This window comes from Galeopterus variegatus, unplaced genomic scaffold (assembly GCF_000696425.1).
Source record: "Galeopterus variegatus unplaced genomic scaffold, G_variegatus-3.0.2 Scaffold1799, whole genome shotgun sequence".
Lineage (NCBI taxonomy): Eukaryota > Metazoa > Chordata > Mammalia > Dermoptera > Cynocephalidae > Galeopterus > Galeopterus variegatus.
Genome location: NW_007727910.1, coordinates 86,032 through 103,719, shown reverse-complemented (window position 1 = coordinate 103,719; position 17,688 = coordinate 86,032). Strand labels below are relative to the sequence as shown.

Here is a 17,688-nt window from a genome sequence, read left to right as displayed (position 1 = left end):
CGGGTGGGGGGCGGGGGGGGACGCGGAGGGCGCCCGAGGGCCCGGACCCCTCGCCTGCCCCGGGCTTCGCCACGCCCCCCATCCTGGCCGGAGATCGGGATGTCGCTCCTTACCTGCCCGGCCCGACTTACCCCCACCGCCTCCCTCTTCGGAGCCCCGCCACCTCTCCTGCCCTGGGCCCTTCAGTTCCCGCAGCCCCCCTCAGGTGACTCTTGCACCCGCCATCCCGGCAGGCCATCTTGCATTGCGGAGTTTCTTTCTTAACCTCTTAGGCCTGCGGGAAGACAAGACCCGGCAGGCAAAAAAGTCTCCCTGTCCCTTGGTCTCCTTAACGGAGGCCCTGTCCGCCCCTGAGTATCACAAGCTGGCATGGCCTCCCTTCTCCCTTCTCAGATTTGCTCCTTGACATTTGCTTGTAGCTGTTGCCTGGCAGTGGCAACAGCTGGGGCGGGGTAACCCTATCCCCCGCTCCTGCTCCCTCGTGAAATTGGAGCTTCCCTGCGTCGCTGTGGGGGAGGGCCGCGGATGGGCCAGGCACCTGTGAGGACTACAGGGTTTTTCCTAGCGGGTTTTGGCTCCTGTGGGATGGATGCGGCAGTGAGGGTAGTTGGCCTGGGTGTTCCCCGAGCTTCACTTACAAGCCAACAACTCAGTCAGGGAAACCTGAAAGCTTTCCCAGTTAATCCCCACGTTGTGCATGCCTGTGCCCGCCTATTCCTGCAGAGTAAGGACAGTGGAAGTGTATTCGTGCTGTGAGCGTGCAAGAACCTCTAACAGATGTGGGGCTGCGGTGCCCCCAGGACGCCCTCCGCTGCTAGCTCCTGCGCATGGTCTCGCCTCTGTAGCGGTCCTTAGGATCCTTCCTCTTCCTTTCTTTACCCACTTGGGTGTAAAATTACCTGTCATTCTCCCTCCCCCTGCTCCCCAGGTGCTGGCGTGGTTTGAGGAAGGTGAAGAGACTGTCACCGCTTTTGTGGAACCCTTTGTCATCCTCTTGATCCTCATTGCCAACGCCATCGTGGGGGTTTGGCAGGTTAGCTTTGACCCCTCCTTACTTCTTCCTGTCCCGACACTGAACTTGAAGCCAACCTTCCCTCCGGTCTCCTCCTCCTCCTTCTCTTCCCCTGGGCTTGCCTTTTTCTCTGGTCCTATCGGCCAGCTTGGAAAGGGGCTGGAGTGTTGGGAAGAGGTAGGAGACTGGGAACAACTGTCGCTTGCTGGCTGTATGACCTTGAGCAAGTTCCTTCATCTCTCTGAGCCTCAGTTTCCTAATCCATAAAATGGGGCTAATAATTCTGTCCCTCAGACTCATGGTGAAATTAAACAAGATGAGTCTAAAAGGACCACACCATGCTTGGTATATATAGGAATTAAAAAAACGCTAGTTTGATTTCCTTCTTCCTCTTACCTTACCGCCCTCTACTTTTCCTGTCCCCTGCTTTCTGATTCTCTTTGGTTCTCCTTTCTTCTCTCCCCCAAGCCCTCTTACCTGTTTTCAATTGTAGGTTACAGCTTCCTCAACACACACACACACACACACACACACACACACAACCTGCCCTCATGTGGGGTTTTGTCTACTTCCCTCTGTCGGGAGCCAGACTGCATCACCCTGCCTCCTCTGTGGTGTCCCTATTTCCCCCAGGATCCTGGCCTCTGCCCCTGCCTCTCTACCTGCCTTCCTTCTCCCCACCCCAGTCTTCCCTGACCAGTCCCCTTTCCTTCCATGACCTTCCTCCCTCTGATGACCCTCCTCCCCTCTGCCCCATCCCTTCAGGAGCGTAATGCAGAGAATGCCATTGAGGCTCTGAAGGAATATGAACCTGAGATGGGGAAGGTCTACCGGGCTGACCGCAAGTCAGTGCAAAGGATCAAGGCTCGGGACATTGTCCCTGGGGACATTGTGGAGGTGGCCGGTGAGTGATGGGAATGGGTGGTCCAGGATGGGAGGTCTTGTGTCCAAGGCCAATAAGAAGGTGAGAGCTGGTCAGCCCCTGAGCCTATGTCCAGGAGGATGGTGGAGGCTTTACTTCTCCTTCCCCAACTCCTCAGGAGGTCACCCCAGGGCATGCCGGAATCTCAGCAGGAACAGCCAGTCCTGTCCCTGAAGCTGCAGGCAGACCCCTGCTCCCCCTCCTCTTACCCAGCACTTGCAAGCAACAGGTGGAACCCAGTGTCTGCCAATGGCCCCATCTCCACCCCCTCCTGAGGCCTGGCCTCCCTCTCCTTCCACCCACCCTCAAGCTTGGTCAGCTTTCAGTCTTGACCTCTCAGTGCCCTTGAGGCCTCTCAGAGGGGAAGGAGTGAGGATAGAAGAGAGGAGGAGGGCTGAAGGCTCAAGCCCCCGACCATGTAAGGGAAACTCAGGCCCCAGCAGAGAGCACGAGACCTGGGAGGAGGGAGCTCAAGGAGGAGCCCCGCCCTCCGGTGAGGGACACTTAATGCCTGACAAGGGAGGGGTGGGGGCCGGGTGGCTAAGATTACTGGGATTCTGCCCCCTTCAGCGGTTTTTATATTTGCCCTGCGAGGCCTTCCCACAGCTCCAGGCCCCTGGTGGGGGGGATGGATCTTTCTAGGCCTCCTTCCCTCCACCAGACACCCAAGTCACCACCCTGGAAGCTTGAGGAGAGGGAGGGAGGATGTGCCAAAATCCCTGGTGCCCCATTGCAGGGCCATCCTGCTGCAGTGACAGTTTGGAGTCAGCGCCATGAATATCTATAAATATCCCTTGGGCTTGGGTGACAGGGTGTCCCGCCCAAATCTATCACCAACCTCCTCCCTCCTCGTCCACTTCCTCTGGCACAGGAGGAGGGACATTAGAAACTGAAGGAAAAGAAAGCAGTCAAACCCTGTCCCTAGCACCATCCAGGGGACCAGGGTGGAACCAGGCAGGGGCCCTGAGAGATTTTCAGCCTCCTGCAAAGGTCTCTGAGTCTGGTGGGATGCCCACCTCTTCAAGCCCCCCCAGGTGGCTTCTGCGGGCTGGCCCACTCCACCTGTGCATCTTCCTCCATTTTTCCTAGCTCTCCAGTGTGTGGTTCCTCCTGCCCCTCTCTCCCTGCCATCTCCCCGGCTCACTCACTCCACTGCCTTCCCTCAGGTGCTTGGCGCCAGGTTTGTGGGGTGTGGTCCCCTCCAGCACCCACCTGCGCCCCTCCTGCACTTTCCCTTCTCCCTCCTTCCTCCTCCCTCCATTCACTGCTCTCCTGCTTCATGCCCCACTTTTTCTATTGGTTGACTCTGATTTTCTCGATTCCTATATTTTCTCCTGTTTCTCCTGCCTTCCCTGGCTGTCCACTTTATGCTCTTACCCTGACTGCTTCTGTCTGGCTCACCCTGCTTTCTCTGCATTCTTTTCTTGCCTTTCCCTCCTTACCTTTCTCACTCTTGTCTCCCTCTCTCTTTCACCGTCTCCCATTCTGTTTTAGTCTCTCATTGTACAGCTGGATATCCCTAATTTTCCCTTTAGTCTTTCAGCATTTACTGAGCACATACTATGTGCTAGGCAGTATGCCAAACCCTCCCTTCATGGGGCTCACAGAGGTGGGAAGAGAAGCCTTCAGCAAGGGGGATGGTAGGAATGAGTGTTACCACAGGGGGCACTTGCAGGGGCTGTAGGAGCACATGCCAAGGGCCTAGTGCAAGCCTGGGGTGGGCCCGCAGCTCCCATGGCCTCCCTGAGACCTGAAGGATGGATGAGGGGAGAAAGTCAGACAAAGATTGGGCTTTTCTCAGGAAGGAAGAAAAATCTATTCTCAACTGACCTCACTCTACTCTCTCCACAGTGGGGGACAAAGTCCCTGCAGACATCCGCATCCTCTCCATCAAATCCACCACGCTGCGGGTCGACCAGTCCATCCTGACAGGTCTGCTGCCTGGGTGGGAGCGTGCATCAAGGGGTGTGGGAAGATGATGCAGTGAGAGAGGAGCTGGGTGGACAGTCAGGGATGAGAGTCCAGGTGGATAAAAGAGACACCCAGCGACAGGCCTCCTCCTGGCTCCTGAGGAGCAACATAAGCATTGCTCAAGTTTGTTCACTCTGTCACAAGCCTAAAACACAAGGGGTCATGGGAGAGGGCCGGACGTTTGTGCCCAGTCACCACATGGCCAGCGTCCCACCCCTTCCATATGGGCACAGGAACGTACTACACCCAGAGAACTGTCCTGTCTTCTTCGACATCCTCAACAGTCCTCAAGTGAGGAACCGTAAGGTCCTAGGACAAGATGGAGGGTTTGGATACTTCAGTCCACAGCCACTTCTGTTTATCCACTGGGAAGGAGAGGGTGAAAAACCAGCAAACATTCCCCGTGGTCCTAGGAGACAAGGCTGGGCTGGCCCAGGATGATTATCTGAGCCCTGCTGTTAGGGAAAGGGAGGCCAGATCCCTCCCAGGACGTGCTCTGTGGCTGACAGTGCAGTTTCACACACATCAGCGTATTCAGTGTTCACCAAGACATTGTTCTGAAGTGAACACGTTATTGTCCCCATTTTACAGAGGAGCAAATGGAGGTTAGGTGATCAAATCATGCAGCTTGTAAGGGGTCAGGCTGAGGCTCGGGTCAAGGTCTTTTCACTCTTAGTGCAGTTGACTTCCCATTTGCCTCCAGAGGCTCATTTCAGAGCACAGACTTTCTCCAGGATGGTTGCTTGGTCCTTACCAGGCCCTGTCCTGCAGAGCAGGGAAGGAGTTAGGGGCAGAAATCTAGGAGAAGGCCATGATGTCATCTGAAAACCCTTGGCCCCTTCTCCACAGGCGAGTCTGTGTCTGTCATCAAGCACACAGACCCTGTTCCTGACCCCCGAGCTGTCAACCAAGACAAGAAGAACATGCTTTTCTCGGTGAGCAATCCAAGGCCAGCTGTCATGTGCTCAAGCCAGAGGCCCCAGTTTGGGAGAAACATGGCAGTGTGAGAAGACTGAGGCCCTCGGCATGGGATGTAGTGTGAGGGTCACCTTTCGCTTGATCTCTTGACTTCTCTATATCTCCCCAGGGCACCAACATTGCAGCTGGCAAGGCCTTGGGCATTGTGGCCACCACTGGTGTGAGCACTGAGATTGGGAAGATCCGTGACCAAATGGCCGCCACAGAACAGGACAAGACACCTCTGCAGCAGAAGCTGGATGAGTTTGGGGAGCAGCTTTCCAAAGTCATCTCCCTCATCTGTGTGGCTGTCTGGCTCATCAACATTGGCCATTTCAACGATCCTGTCCATGGGGGCTCCTGGATCCGTGGTGCCATCTACTACTTTAAGATTGCTGTGGCCCTGGCTGTGGCTGCAATCCCTGAAGGTATGGCAGCTCTCTTTCTCCCATTTGCTAAGCTCATCTGCAAAGACCTTTTTTGTTAAGGTAACATTTACAGGATCCAGGGATTAGGACCTGATATCTTTGGGGGCTGTTATTTGGCTGACCATACTATGTCTTCTTCCCTCCCCTTAGATTGTTTCCTCACCTCCTCACACCTTCCTCCCCACAGGTCTTCCCGCTGTCATCACCACCTGCCTGGCCTTGGGCACCCGCCGGATGGCAAAGAAGAATGCCATTGTGAGGAGCTTGCCCTCCGTCGAGACCCTGGGCTGCACCTCTGTAATCTGTTCCGACAAGACAGGCACCCTCACCACCAACCAGATGTCTGTCTGCAAGGTCAGGAGCAGGGTGGGCAACACTTCCAGTCAGAAAGCTGCCTATGGGGGTGAAACAAGCCCTCCAAAGATGGATTATCTCTTCATCACTGGCAGCTTCTCATTTTGGCCTGGGAAATGCTCAAAAGGTAGACAGGGTGCCATCCTGCTGGCTATGAAAGGGACCAGAGAGAGGCCGGCCCGTGGCTCACTCGGTAGAGTGCGGTGCTGATAACACCAAGGCCACGGGTTCGGATCCTATATAGGGATGGCCGGTTTGCTCACTGGCTGAGCGAGGTGCTAACAACACCAGGCCAAGGGTTGAGACCCCCTTCCCGGTCATCCTTTAAAAAAAAAAAAAAAGGGACCAGAGAGAGGCCGGCCCGGGGCTCACTCGGGAGAGTGCGGTGCTGATAACACCAAGGCCACGGGTTCGGATCCTATATAGGGATGGCCGGTTTGCTCACTGGCTGAGCGAGGTGCTAACAACACCAGGCCAAGGGTTGAGACCCCCTTCCCGGTCATCCTTTAAAAAAAAAAAAAAAGGGACCAGAGAGAGGCCGGCCCGGGGCTCACTCGGGAGAGTGCGGTGCTGATAACACCAAGGCCACGGGTTCGGATCCTATATAGGGATGGCCGGTTTGCTCACTGGCTGAGCGAGGTGCTAACAACACCAGGCCAAGGGTTGAGACCCCCTTCCCGGTCATCCTTTAAAAAAAAAAAAAAAAAAAAAAAAAAAAAAGAAAGGGACCAGAGAGGACCCTTCTGCCCCAGCCAGACACTGCTATGTGTCATTCCTAATTCTCCACAACAACCCATCCAGGGGGACATCTCATTAACCCCATCTTTCAGAGGAAACAGAGGGTCTGGAGATTTAATGACTTGCCCAAAGATGCACAATTAATAATAAGTAGCAGAGTTGAGTTTCAAACCCAAGTCTGTGTGGCCCCAGAGCACCTGCCTGTGCAGCAGACGCCCTCCAGAATGGTCACTCCAGGACAGGGCCTGGTGAGCCCAGCCACACTAATCTTGAATAGCATTCCCTAACCCAGAGCTGTTAATCTTTTCTGTGCCTCAGACCCTTTGGCAGTTGGACCCCTTCTCAGTATAATATTTTAAATATATAAAACATATATAAGATTTCATTTTTAAAATACATAGCAAAAAATACATAGATTTCAGAGGAAACCAATGATTGAAATACAGTTACCAAAATATTTTAAAAACAGATTTGTCTTTTTTTTTTTTTTTTTTTTAAAGATGACCGGTAGGGGGATCTTAATCCTTGACTTGATGTTGTCAGCACCATGCTCACCCAGTGAGCAAACCGGCCATCCCTATATGGGATCCGAACCCGTGGCCTTGGTGTTATCAGCACCACACTCTCCCGAGTGAGCCACAGGCCGGCCCCTAAAAACAGATTTGTAAGTTGGTAGTATATATGCTTGTTTATGAATGCATTAGATAGAGTGTTCTGGCAGTGGGTCTAAGAACTATCATAATGTCGAAGCTGTGATGAATGTAAATTATGCTGTTTTGAGAGACCTGCAGTAACAGTAATGTGATAGGAAAGTACCTGTGATTATATTGGTGGTAAAGTCACAAGCTTTGCTAATACTAATGTAGTCCATTGACTACATTCGTAACTGGAAGGATGCTCAATGTCAGATAGAGAAAAATAAAATGTGTGGTCTTTTTGACCATCTAAGTTCGTGGATGGACTCCACGGACCCCAGGCAAAGAACCCCTGCCCTAAACAGAGTTCTGTGGAATAGTATGTCCTCAAAATATAAATTGCTGTTCTGAGAAGTGAGGGCTCTGTGGTCAGATCAGGGCAAGAAAGGCCATGCCCTGGCCCCAGGGAGACCCACAAGCCTGTTGGCATTTGAAAGCCTTGGCAAAGGCTGACTGTAGAGAAGATGGATTCCACTTTGTTTAACCCAGAGTTTCTCAAGTTTGTTTGACCACAGAATCTCTTTGTCTTGGAACATGGCTTAACCATTTCTCTTCTTGAGAATGAAAAGCCCAATCCCTTTTGTGCCTGCTCTGAGCTCAGGGTAAGAATGAAAAGCCCAATCCCTTTTGTGCCTGCTCTGAGCTCAGGGTAAGAATGAAAAGCCCAATCCCTTTTGTGCCTGCTCTGAGCTCAGGGTAAGAATGAAAAGCCCAATCCCTTTTGTGCCTGCTCTGAGCTCAGGGTAAGAATGAAAAGCCCAATCCCTTTTGTGCCTGCTCTGAGCTCAGGGTAGGCTACTGCTCTCTGGGCATTGCATCCTCCGCATCCATCTAACACAGGCTTCAGAGCGAGACCACAGGCTTGTGCAACTGTCATGTCTCATAAAAATGCATCAATTATCCACATTTGAAAGTCAAGAGACTTCATAGGAAAATCATCTGAATTTCTAGCTCTTCCTGCAAAACTAGAAGATCTAGCTACAAGTGGCTGGAGCTGGAGATGGGCCAGGTGCTAACAGGTTGGCCATTAGCCGCAGCCCCCAACCACACCTTATTGTCCACGTCTTATTTTATTCCCTGATCTAATGAAGCCACAGCATGGCCTGCAGTAACTTTCGTTTTAAGGCCACAGACACACACCATGGAGAATGATTGCAAAGTCATGGTGGGAAGAGGGGGTGCAGGGAGGAACGAGGAAGGCAAGAGGGAGGGAGACACTAGGAAGCTCAGTTCTGCTTAGAGGGCCAGGGAGGGTAAGGCCAGGAGCCTGGGTCTCCATCAGCGCTTTTGGGGATAGGGAGAGGTGGACATCTCTGTGCATGCCCTTCTCCCCCTACAGATGTTTATCATTGACAAGGTGGACGGGGACATCTGCCTGCTGAATGAGTTCTCCATCACTGGTTCCACTTACGCTCCAGAGGGAGAGGTGTAAGTCACTGGAACTCTTCTCCCCAGCTCCTCACATTCCCCACCCACCACCTCTCACCCCAGGGCTCCCTCTAGTTTTGTTTTCCTTTCTCTCTCCACTTCCTTCCCCAACCTTGTTCTCTCTCCCATCCGATCTCCAAGTTCATTGCCATCTCCCCGGCTGTCCGTCCTGATCCCCGCTGTCTGATCTCCCTGTGCTCTCTCTGTGTCTCATTCCCATTCTTCTCTACTGTCTCCTTCCCTTCTTCCTCCCCATCCTGCTGCCAGCTTGAAGAATGATAAGCCAGTCCGGGCAGGGCAGTATGATGGGCTGGTGGAGTTGGCCACCATCTGTGCCCTCTGCAATGACTCTTCCTTGGACTTCAATGAGGTAATCTCCCCACCCCCAAAGCAGTCCTTCCTTCCCCTTCCAGTTGGCTCAGAGTCTGGGCCTCCTCACAGGCCAGGAAGAAGGGTCATAGGCAGGTGGCCTGGTGTGCCAAGTCCTCTGCCCGGGGCACAAGGGAAGTGAATGGACTGCTCCCTTCTTGCTCCAGGTGAAGGTGGGTGTGAGAGGTAGGAGCCCAGGGCACTGATTTCTTCGTCCTCTACCCGTCTCAGTCCAAAGGTGTTTATGAGAAGGTGGGCGAGGCCACCGAGACAGCGCTCACCACCCTGGTGGAGAAGATGAATGTGTTCAACACTGATGTAAGAAACCTCTCCAAGGTGGAGAGGGCCAACGCCTGCAACTCGGTGAGTCTGGGCACCCCTCCCATGGGGCCTTCACCCCATGTCACACAGACTAGGACTCAAGCAAACTCAGGAGGCAGAGGCCCCCAGTCGGGTTGGGCGGGGCCTTGTGCCCCAAGCTGGGATCTCAACCAGCGCAGGCAGATGGCCTCCACCACAGCTCTCCTTGGCCGGGCTGATTTTGGGTGGGACCTGCCACCCCTGGAGTTATGCTGCGCCTTCTGCTGCCTGGCTGCAATGCCCTTGATGACTTTAGGATCACTTCTTCCTGTTGTGCCCTGAGCTGAAATGGACAGAGCCGGACACACAAGCCTCAAGTGACCCATCCTGGGACAGCCCCGATTTCAACTGTTATCCCTTTGTCTCTAGAAGCACTCTTGTTTCCATCTTCTCCCAAGTCCTGATTTAGCATTTGTGAATTATGGCTGTTGCACCTGCAGGGAAGACTTTCCCTGTACAGATGAACAAGGCCAGTTCTGTTACTGTCACTCTGAGTCCTTGCTGGTAATATCTGCCGAAAGTCTAGAGTGAGTTCCTCTGGGGTATTATATTTTTCACATCTCTTATTCTTTCTTTTCTTTTTTTTATATATGCAAAGATGCTCATTGCGGCTTTACTTAATATAACAAAAAAAGTGAAAGCAACCTAAATATTTATCTATTAATACAGAAGTAATTTTAAACTTAATATGATAATGCAAACAGATTTATTTTTATTTATTTATTTTTGTAATTTTATACATGTTTTATTTTGTGGAGAAACATCCATGATGCATTTGGTTAAAAAAGGCTCTCATTCATTTTTATGGAGTGCTTATTACTGTGTGCCAGGCACTAGGCCTACACTGTCCAACAACACATGTAGTAAGTTACATTTCAATAAATTCAAATTACAGTAAAGATTCAGTTCTTCAGTCACTCTAGCCACATTTCCAGTGCTCCATAGCCATCACTCAATTGCACCATATTGGACGGTGGGTTGAAGCAGTTTCTATCATCAATTAACAGTTCCATTGGATAGTGCCACACCAGTCCATCCTGTTTCCGCTGTGCCTTTTTTGTTTTTGTTGTTTTCTTGGTGGCTGTCCAGTATGGGGATCCAAACCTGTGACCTTGGTGTTACCAGTGTCATGCTCTCCCAAGTGAGCTTACCAGCCAGCTGTCTGTTGTGCTTTAAGTTGGATGCAGAAGCACAGTGGCAGCATTAGCCTTGGAATTCTCTCCGTATGTGCTGTAGCTACCAGACCCAGCTTCACTCTTGGCCTCAGCTGGTGGTCGACTGTGATCTCCAGATCCTTTTTGATTATTTAAAAGGGTCTGGTATGCACCTCCCTGTCTCCTCTCTCCCAGGTCATCCGCCAGCTAATGAAGAAGGAATTTACCCTGGAGTTCTCCCGAGACAGAAAGTCCATGTCTGTCTTTTGCTCCCCAGCCAAATCTTCCCGGGCTGCTGTGGGCAACAAGATGTTTATCAAGGTCAGAAATCAGAATGTGCCTCAGACTCCTCTTCTTCATAATCCTGGGTCTCTTTCGTATCCCTGCCTCCTCTCACTGTGCTCTGGGTGGAAGGCAGTGGTCTCTGAATGCTCTTCTGGTCTCCTAGGGTGCCCCGGAGGGGGTCATTGACCGCTGTAACTACGTGCGAGTTGGCACTACCCGGGTGCCACTGACAGTGCCAGTGAAGGAGAAGATCCTGTCAGTGATCAAGGAGTGGGGCACTGGCCGGGACACCCTGCGCTGCCTGGCCCTGGCCACCCGGGACACTCCCCCCAAGCGAGAGGAAATGGTCCTGGATGACTCTGCCAGGTTCATAGAGTACGAGGTGAGCAGGTGGATGCCTCCCCCTGTCCTGGAGTGGGTGAAGAGTCAGATTTCCAGTATTCTGCCCCTCACACCCTCCAGCACCCTTGTCATTTCCTACCTCGTCAGTCAGATTGATGGTTCTGTAGTATGGGTCATAGAAATTCAGCATTTGAAAGACCCTTAGGAATCATCTAGTCTGGTGCTACTTTAAGTGTAATCTGTGGACTGGTCCACGATGAGGTGAGGTGCTTGCACCAGAATGGCAGTCAGTGTCACTCAGCACACTGTGGGGTTCAGCTGATGTGTCTTCCAAAGTAAGGCTGTCTTGAGGCAGTTGGTCTGCTTTTTGGCACAAGCTCCTTACTTGTAGTGGACTGGCACTCTGAACAGCACCAAAGTCCACTCCCTCCATTTTATAGGGGGGACATCATGGCCTGGGAGGTAACAGGGATTCGCTCAAAGTTGTGGACCAAGTGGTGGCACTGCCAAAAGCAGAATCCACTGCCCTCACTTCCAAATCATGCTCTTTCTATGAAAGACATGATCTGGCACCTGCAACAGGGCTGGCACCACCAGGAACTGCAGGTACAAATAGGAACAAGAAACATTTCCTGACCCTGAGCTTCTGAGCCCTGCTGAGGTCTGAACAGCAGGCGCTGAGGCTGCCAGCCCAGGGCTCAGGCTGTCCCCCAGTTCCCTGATGTTCCCTCCCTGGCTCAGTTTCTCAGTCCCTCCCTGATCTGCCACTCTCTGCTCTGTCTCCCCAGGTGGACCTGACATTTGTTGGTGTGGTGGGCATGTTGGACCCACCCCGCAAGGAGGTCACAGGCTCCATCCAGTTGTGCCGCGATGCCGGGATCCGAGTCATCATGATCACTGGGGACAACAAGGGCACAGCCATTGCCATCTGCCGACGAATTGGCATCTTTGGGGAGGAAGACGAGGTGACAGACCGTGCCTACACTGGCCGCGAGTTTGACGACCTGCCCCTGGCAGAGCAGCGGGAAGCCTGCCGACGCGCCTGCTGCTTTGCCCGCGTGGAGCCCTCCCACAAGTCGAAGATCGTGGAGTACCTGCAGTCCTTCGACGAGATCACAGCCATGGTGAGAAGTCCAAAAGGCAGCCCAGGCCTGGGGCGCTCGTCCAGTGTCCGCTCAGATGGTCCTCTCGGGGAGCTGGGGACACGTGCATGGAGAAGTGGTGGAACGTGCCCTGAGCCTTACCTGCTCCTCCTCCCCTCCCTCAGACAGGTGACGGTGTCAATGACGCCCCTGCCCTCAAGAAGGCTGAGATCGGCATTGCCATGGGATCTGGCACAGCCGTGGCCAAGACAGCCTCTGAGATGGTGCTGGCCGATGACAACTTCTCCACCATCGTGGCAGCCGTGGAGGAGGGCCGTGCCATCTACAACAACATGAAGCAGTTCATCCGCTACCTCATCTCCTCCAACGTGGGCGAGGTGGTCTGGTGAGCCACCAGGGGGGAGGGGCACCCAGGAGGGACTGGAGCTGGGTGGGGGAAACGCAGGTCTGGGAGGCAGGACAGACACGTGACTCCTCCTTCCCACAGCATCTTCCTGACAGCAGCATTGGGGCTGCCCGAGGCATTGATCCCCGTGCAGCTGCTGTGGGTGAACCTGGTGACTGATGGGCTCCCGGCCACAGCCCTGGGCTTCAACCCACCAGACCTGGACATCATGGACCGGCCCCCCCGGAGCCCCAAGGAGCCCCTCATCAGTGGCTGGCTCTTCTTCCGCTACATGGCAATTGGGGGTGAGCAGATGGGACCCCACAATCCTTCCCAGTGGTCAGGATTAAGCCCCTCTCTGGGACACCAGCTCCCGCAGCACAGCCGCGCCAGGGGCCTTTTCCTCAACCATCGTCCATGGCCATGTGACGCCTTCTTGGTGCCTCCTGTCTGCCAGCCCTGACCCCCGACTCCTGTTTTCTGTCCACTACAGGCTACGTGGGTGCCGCCACTGTGGGAGCGGCTGCCTGGTGGTTCATGTATGCAGAGGATGGGCCTCATGTCACCTACAGCCAGCTGGTAGGGGCAGGATGGAGAGGAGGGGACCAGGAGGGTGGCACAGAGGCTTCCATGGGACCTCAGTCTCCCGTCCTTTCCCTTGCAGACACACTTCATGCAGTGCACCGAGGACCACCCTCACTTTGAGGGTGTGGAATGTGAGGTCTTTGAGGCCCCCGAGCCCATGACCATGGCCTTGTCTGTGCTGGTTACCATTGAGATGTGCAATGCTCTCAACAGGTGGGCCTGCCCCTGTCCCTGCTGGCTTCTCCCCACTGCCTTTGTCCCCACTTCCCCTGCTTCCACCTCTCTCCTCACCATGTCTTTCTCCTCGTGTCTCCCACCCTGGGCTCTGCTGGCCTTGGACCACAGCCTGTCTGAGAACCAGTCCCTGGTGCGGATGCCGCCCTGGGTGAACATCTGGCTGCTGGGCTCCATCTGCCTCTCTATGTCCCTCCACTTCCTCATCCTCTACGTCGACCCCCTGCCGGTGAGCCTTCTTCTGCCACCCCAGGACCCAGTGGAGGGGCAGACAAGGGGAGGATGGTGGGACCAGGCGGGTGCAGTGCCGGCCCCCTGGCTCCCCCCACCTGCTCCTGATGGTGCCGCTGCTCCTCCCCCCTCCCCCAGATGATCTTCAAGCTCCGGGCCCTGGACTGCACCCAGTGGCTCATGGTCCTCAAGATCTCACTTCCAGTCATCGGGCTCGACGAGATCCTCAAGTTCGTTGCTCGTAACTACCTGGAGGGTAAGGAGCGCGCCTGCGCCCACCTGTGAGCCCAGCCCCAGCACAGCCCTCCCCTCTGCGCCGCGCAGCCCCACCCACTTCCTTTCCAGGAGGGTGCGCTCTTGGCCCCGCAGGACCAGCATCCACTGGGGAGTACCCAGGCCCTTCCCCAGCCCTTCTGCGCCTGCAGGGGCCATGTCCTCCAGGCCAGCCCCGCCACCTCCTCAGCCCTCCTGGCCCTCTGTGCCGCTGCCCTCCTTGATGACGGTGTCTCTCTGTCCTCTCTGGCTGTAGGATAACTGTTTTCCCTCCTCCATCTCTTTGAACCCGTGTCACAGGTATCTCCCTCCCTTCTTGTCCTCACCCCAGCTGCTGTGCCCCCGCCGCCTGCCCCCTGCCCCCTCTGCATCTGCAGTCACTTGCACTCGCAGCTCCACGCAGAGCCACTGCCACCGCTGCCACTGTCACGCTTCCCCGTGGTGGGAGCTGCTGCCCTCACTGTGGGGGCGTCAGCCCCACTGTCAGGTCCTCTAGGCACCAGTGCCTGCTGGGCTGCGCTGTGCCGCGCTGGCTGGGCGCTGGGCTGTCTCTGCTACCAGGGCTGCAGTGGTGGGGGGGTGGCTCTGGGGACACAGGTGAGTATGATAGGGAGGAATGGGACTGGGGTGACCCTCCAGGTGAGTGTGCCAGGAGACGACCACATGGGGGGCTCTTTTCCTCTCCCCTCCTGCCCCCACCCCACCCCCTGCTTCATCCCTTCCCTTTCTCCTTCCAGATCCAGAAGATGAAAGAAGGAAGTAACGTCCTTTTGCCCCTTCTTCCCTACCTTGATAGTGACGCATCTTCAGCCAGAGCTGTGGCACAGACCCTCCCAACCCCCCCTACTCTCCAACATGTTTCTGTTTATAAACACAACGACCCCTTCATTTCTTCCCCTTTGGCAACCCACCCTCCCTTGACCCTTGTAAATCCTCCCCCTTCCCAACCCCATGGGGCTTGCAGGGACAAGGCGACCGACTAAACTGAGCTGCTTATTTATTGAAAATAAATGACAGAAAATCTGGCCGGCCTCGCCTCCATGCACATCTTGGGGCCCGGGTTGGGCCCTGTGGACAAGCATCTTAGTGTCATGCAGTCCAGAAAGCAGCTGCCTGTCCCAGGGCATGTGTGGGGGATTGGCTGACTGACAGGGGCTCCCAGCACCACAGGCTCAGCTGCACCTTGGGGAGGGGGACAGGCGGTGACAGATGTGGCTGTTGGCTGGCTGGGGGCCAGGCGAGAGGCAGCATGGCAGCCAGAAAGCTGCAGGGCTGAGCCCGCACCTTTGGTCCAGGAGGGGATTGGACCCTCACCCAGATGTCATTCCTGAGAGCAGATGGCCTAGTCACCCCTGGGAGGACATGCTCAGGGCCTCAGTGGCCTGATCAGCTCAACCCCAGGTAGGGGGAGGGTGAAGACTCCATCCTGAGACCCCCCCCAAAGCCCAGGCCTCACAGTTCTGGAGGGGAGAAGGGCAGTGTTCCCCGGGGACCAGAGTTGGAGGGTTCATGCCCTGGCTCCTCAGGTATCCTTGATGTCCCTGACATCCCTCAGGGGTGCCTCATCCATGATGCTGCGCACCTGCTGCAGAGTCTCTGCCTGGCGGATCTGCTCCAGGCGCACCTGTGGGGCCGGGCAAGGGATGCAGACAGCCCTTGGTGGGGACACACAGCCCCTATTCCACCTGCCAGTCCCAAGGGCAGTACCCAGGCCCAGTGTGCTCAGGGGCCATCTCCCCCAACCTACAGTGAAATCGGTGTCACGGGAAGGGATGGTTCCTGAGAGAGCAGCCTGAGGAAGTGTGGGGGTGCTAGCCATGGGTGGGGCTGACATCCCAGATGCTCCACACGGCCACATGCTGACCCCGTGCTAAGGGCTTCATGTGACCAAGAGGCACACACGAGAGTTTCAGCATCTGTGGAGCAATGGCTCGGGGAGGCAGACCAGGCCAGAAGGAGGTAGAGGACTCCCCCAATTGGGGTCTGTCCTTGTGAGACCCAGGAATAGTGGCCCAAAGTCATGCCAGCCTGGTGGGGAGGGGACACACCGTACCTGCAGAGCCTGGGACAGTCGTACAAAATCCCGCTGCACCTGTTCACTGGTCTCCAGCTCAGCCTGCAGCCGCAGCACCTTGGCCCTCTGCTCTGAGAGGAGGTCTGTGATTTGGGCCTGCAGGAACAGGATGCTGAGTGGGTCCTGCTTGGGAGGGTGCCAGGCCAAAGCCACGGGATGTCCAGACACGGGGGCTCCCTTTACACACACCCCCCGACTCTGACCTCCCCTGTCCCACTTGAGCCTGGTGGTTGCCTTGGGGCTTCCTGCTGTCTGGCCTGAGGGAGATGTGAAGGATGGGAGGGCCTGGTTAAGGTCTTCTGCACCCGCCCGTCCCTCTCCATCCCGGCCAGCCTGAGGCCTGCCTCACCTTGCTCTGCTCCTGCTGGACCCGCTCCATCTCTGTCTTCAGGCTGCACAGGGAGGCTGGAAGTCAGCATGGGCAAGCCATCAGGCCCACACCCTCTCCCCCTCACCCTTGCCTTCCCTCCCGCAGGGTGCAGCCCATACTCACCCTCTAACACCTCTGTGTGGAAGGAAAGAAAGAGGTCAAGGCCAGCACCTGCACTGTTCCTCCCTGCCTGTGCCTGCACAGGACCCAGAGCGTCCCCTGTGGGGAGGCCAGGCGCCCTGGGAGTGGGGTGGGCGACTCATCTCCTCCTGCCTCACCTGTCTCCTCCCGATGCAGCCTCAGCTGCCCTTCCAGGCTGACCCTGGCCGCCGTCTCCTCCTCCAGCGCCTCCCGCAGTGTCACGATCTCGATCCGCAGGCGCTCGGCCTCATGCTCCTGGGTCTGCTGCCGGGCCCATGCCTCCTGTCGTGTGTGTCGCACCAGCTGCTGTAGCTCCTGGAAGGGACACAAGCCACCTGCTATGCACGGGAGCAGGAGAGCAGGAGCCACCGGGGGCCACCAGCCAGATGGGGATTGTGGGGAGGAAGGGGAATGGAAGGAAGGAAGGAAGGAAACTGTGAAAACAGGAAAGAACCCAAATGCTGTGGCACAGCAGTGAAATGAACGAGCCACAGCCACAGCACACAACATAGGGAACTCTCCAGAATGGTGCTAAGTGGAAGCTGCAGAAGATTAGCTAGAGCAAGACGCCCTTTTATAAAGCTCAAAAACAGGGCTGGCATGTTAGCTCAATTGGTTAGAGAGCAGTGTTGTAACACAAGGTCAAGGGTTGAGATCCCCGCACCAGCCGGCCACCAAAAAATAAAGTAAAAAAAGTTCAAAAACAGGACCGGCCCATGGCTCACTTGGGAGAGTGTGGTGCTGATAACACCAAGGCCACGGGTTCAGATCCCTATATAGGGATGGCCAGTTGGCTCACTAGGGAGAGCATGGTGCTGACAACACCAAGTCAAGGGTCAAGATCCCCTTACCAGTCATCTTTTAGAAAAAAAAAAAAAAGTTCAAAAACAACTGAAGTTAAATACTCCATTGCTTATGCAATGAACATTTTGCCAAAAAAGGGCAAGAAAGTGAAACAGGGCCAAGGAACACGGGGGGTGCACAGCAGTAGACGTAACTTATAGTTCTCAGGGTAGGAAGGGGTTCCCAAGTGATCACTGTATTTCTTTTTTTTTTTTTTTTTTTTTAAAGATGACCGGTAAGGGGATCTCAACCCTTGGCTTGGTGCTGTCAGCACCACGCTCAGCCAGTGAGCAAACCGGCCATCCCTATATAGGATCCGAACCCGTGGCCTTGGTGTTATCAGCACCGCACTCTACCGAGTGAGCCACGGGCCGGCCCAAAGAACTTGTTTTTTTTTTTTTTTTTTTTTTTTTTTTTTTTTTTTTTTTTTTCCT

At 55.0% G+C, this 17,688-nt stretch overlaps 2 protein-coding genes across 2 annotated transcripts in view; one reads left to right on the top strand and one right to left on the bottom strand.

Annotated features, from left to right (window-relative positions):
• ATP2A1 (ATPase, Ca++ transporting, cardiac muscle, fast twitch 1) overlaps positions 1-14,851 on the top strand; it is a 17,245-nt gene extending 2,394 nt beyond the window's left edge. Inside the window, exons 4-22 of the mRNA XM_008579015.1 lie at positions 929-1,033; positions 1,778-1,916; positions 3,786-3,866; positions 4,755-4,840; positions 4,993-5,290; positions 5,478-5,644; positions 8,417-8,505; positions 8,773-8,875; positions 9,106-9,237; positions 10,584-10,709; positions 10,837-11,055; positions 11,804-12,139; positions 12,283-12,503; positions 12,606-12,808; positions 12,997-13,082; positions 13,168-13,301; positions 13,434-13,551; positions 13,692-13,809; positions 14,564-14,851. Of these exons, the coding sequence (XP_008577237.1) occupies positions 929-1,033; positions 1,778-1,916; positions 3,786-3,866; positions 4,755-4,840; positions 4,993-5,290; positions 5,478-5,644; positions 8,417-8,505; positions 8,773-8,875; positions 9,106-9,237; positions 10,584-10,709; positions 10,837-11,055; positions 11,804-12,139; positions 12,283-12,503; positions 12,606-12,808; positions 12,997-13,082; positions 13,168-13,301; positions 13,434-13,551; positions 13,692-13,809; positions 14,564-14,589 (2,787 nt within the window). The 3' untranslated portion in view covers positions 14,590-14,851. The remainder of the gene's footprint in view (positions 1-928; positions 1,034-1,777; positions 1,917-3,785; positions 3,867-4,754; positions 4,841-4,992; positions 5,291-5,477; positions 5,645-8,416; positions 8,506-8,772; positions 8,876-9,105; positions 9,238-10,583; positions 10,710-10,836; positions 11,056-11,803; positions 12,140-12,282; positions 12,504-12,605; positions 12,809-12,996; positions 13,083-13,167; positions 13,302-13,433; positions 13,552-13,691; positions 13,810-14,563) is intronic.
• The window catches only part of RABEP2 (rabaptin, RAB GTPase binding effector protein 2), a 12,988-nt gene continuing 10,108 nt past the window's right edge, over positions 14,809-17,688 (bottom strand). The window contains exons 9-13 of the mRNA XM_008579016.1: positions 16,549-16,726; positions 16,394-16,405; positions 16,250-16,305; positions 15,880-15,996; positions 14,809-15,450 (exon numbers count right to left, since the gene is read on the bottom strand). Of these exons, the coding sequence (XP_008577238.1) occupies positions 15,349-15,450; positions 15,880-15,996; positions 16,250-16,305; positions 16,394-16,405; positions 16,549-16,726 (465 nt within the window). The 3' untranslated portion in view covers positions 14,809-15,348. The remainder of the gene's footprint in view (positions 15,451-15,879; positions 15,997-16,249; positions 16,306-16,393; positions 16,406-16,548; positions 16,727-17,688) is intronic.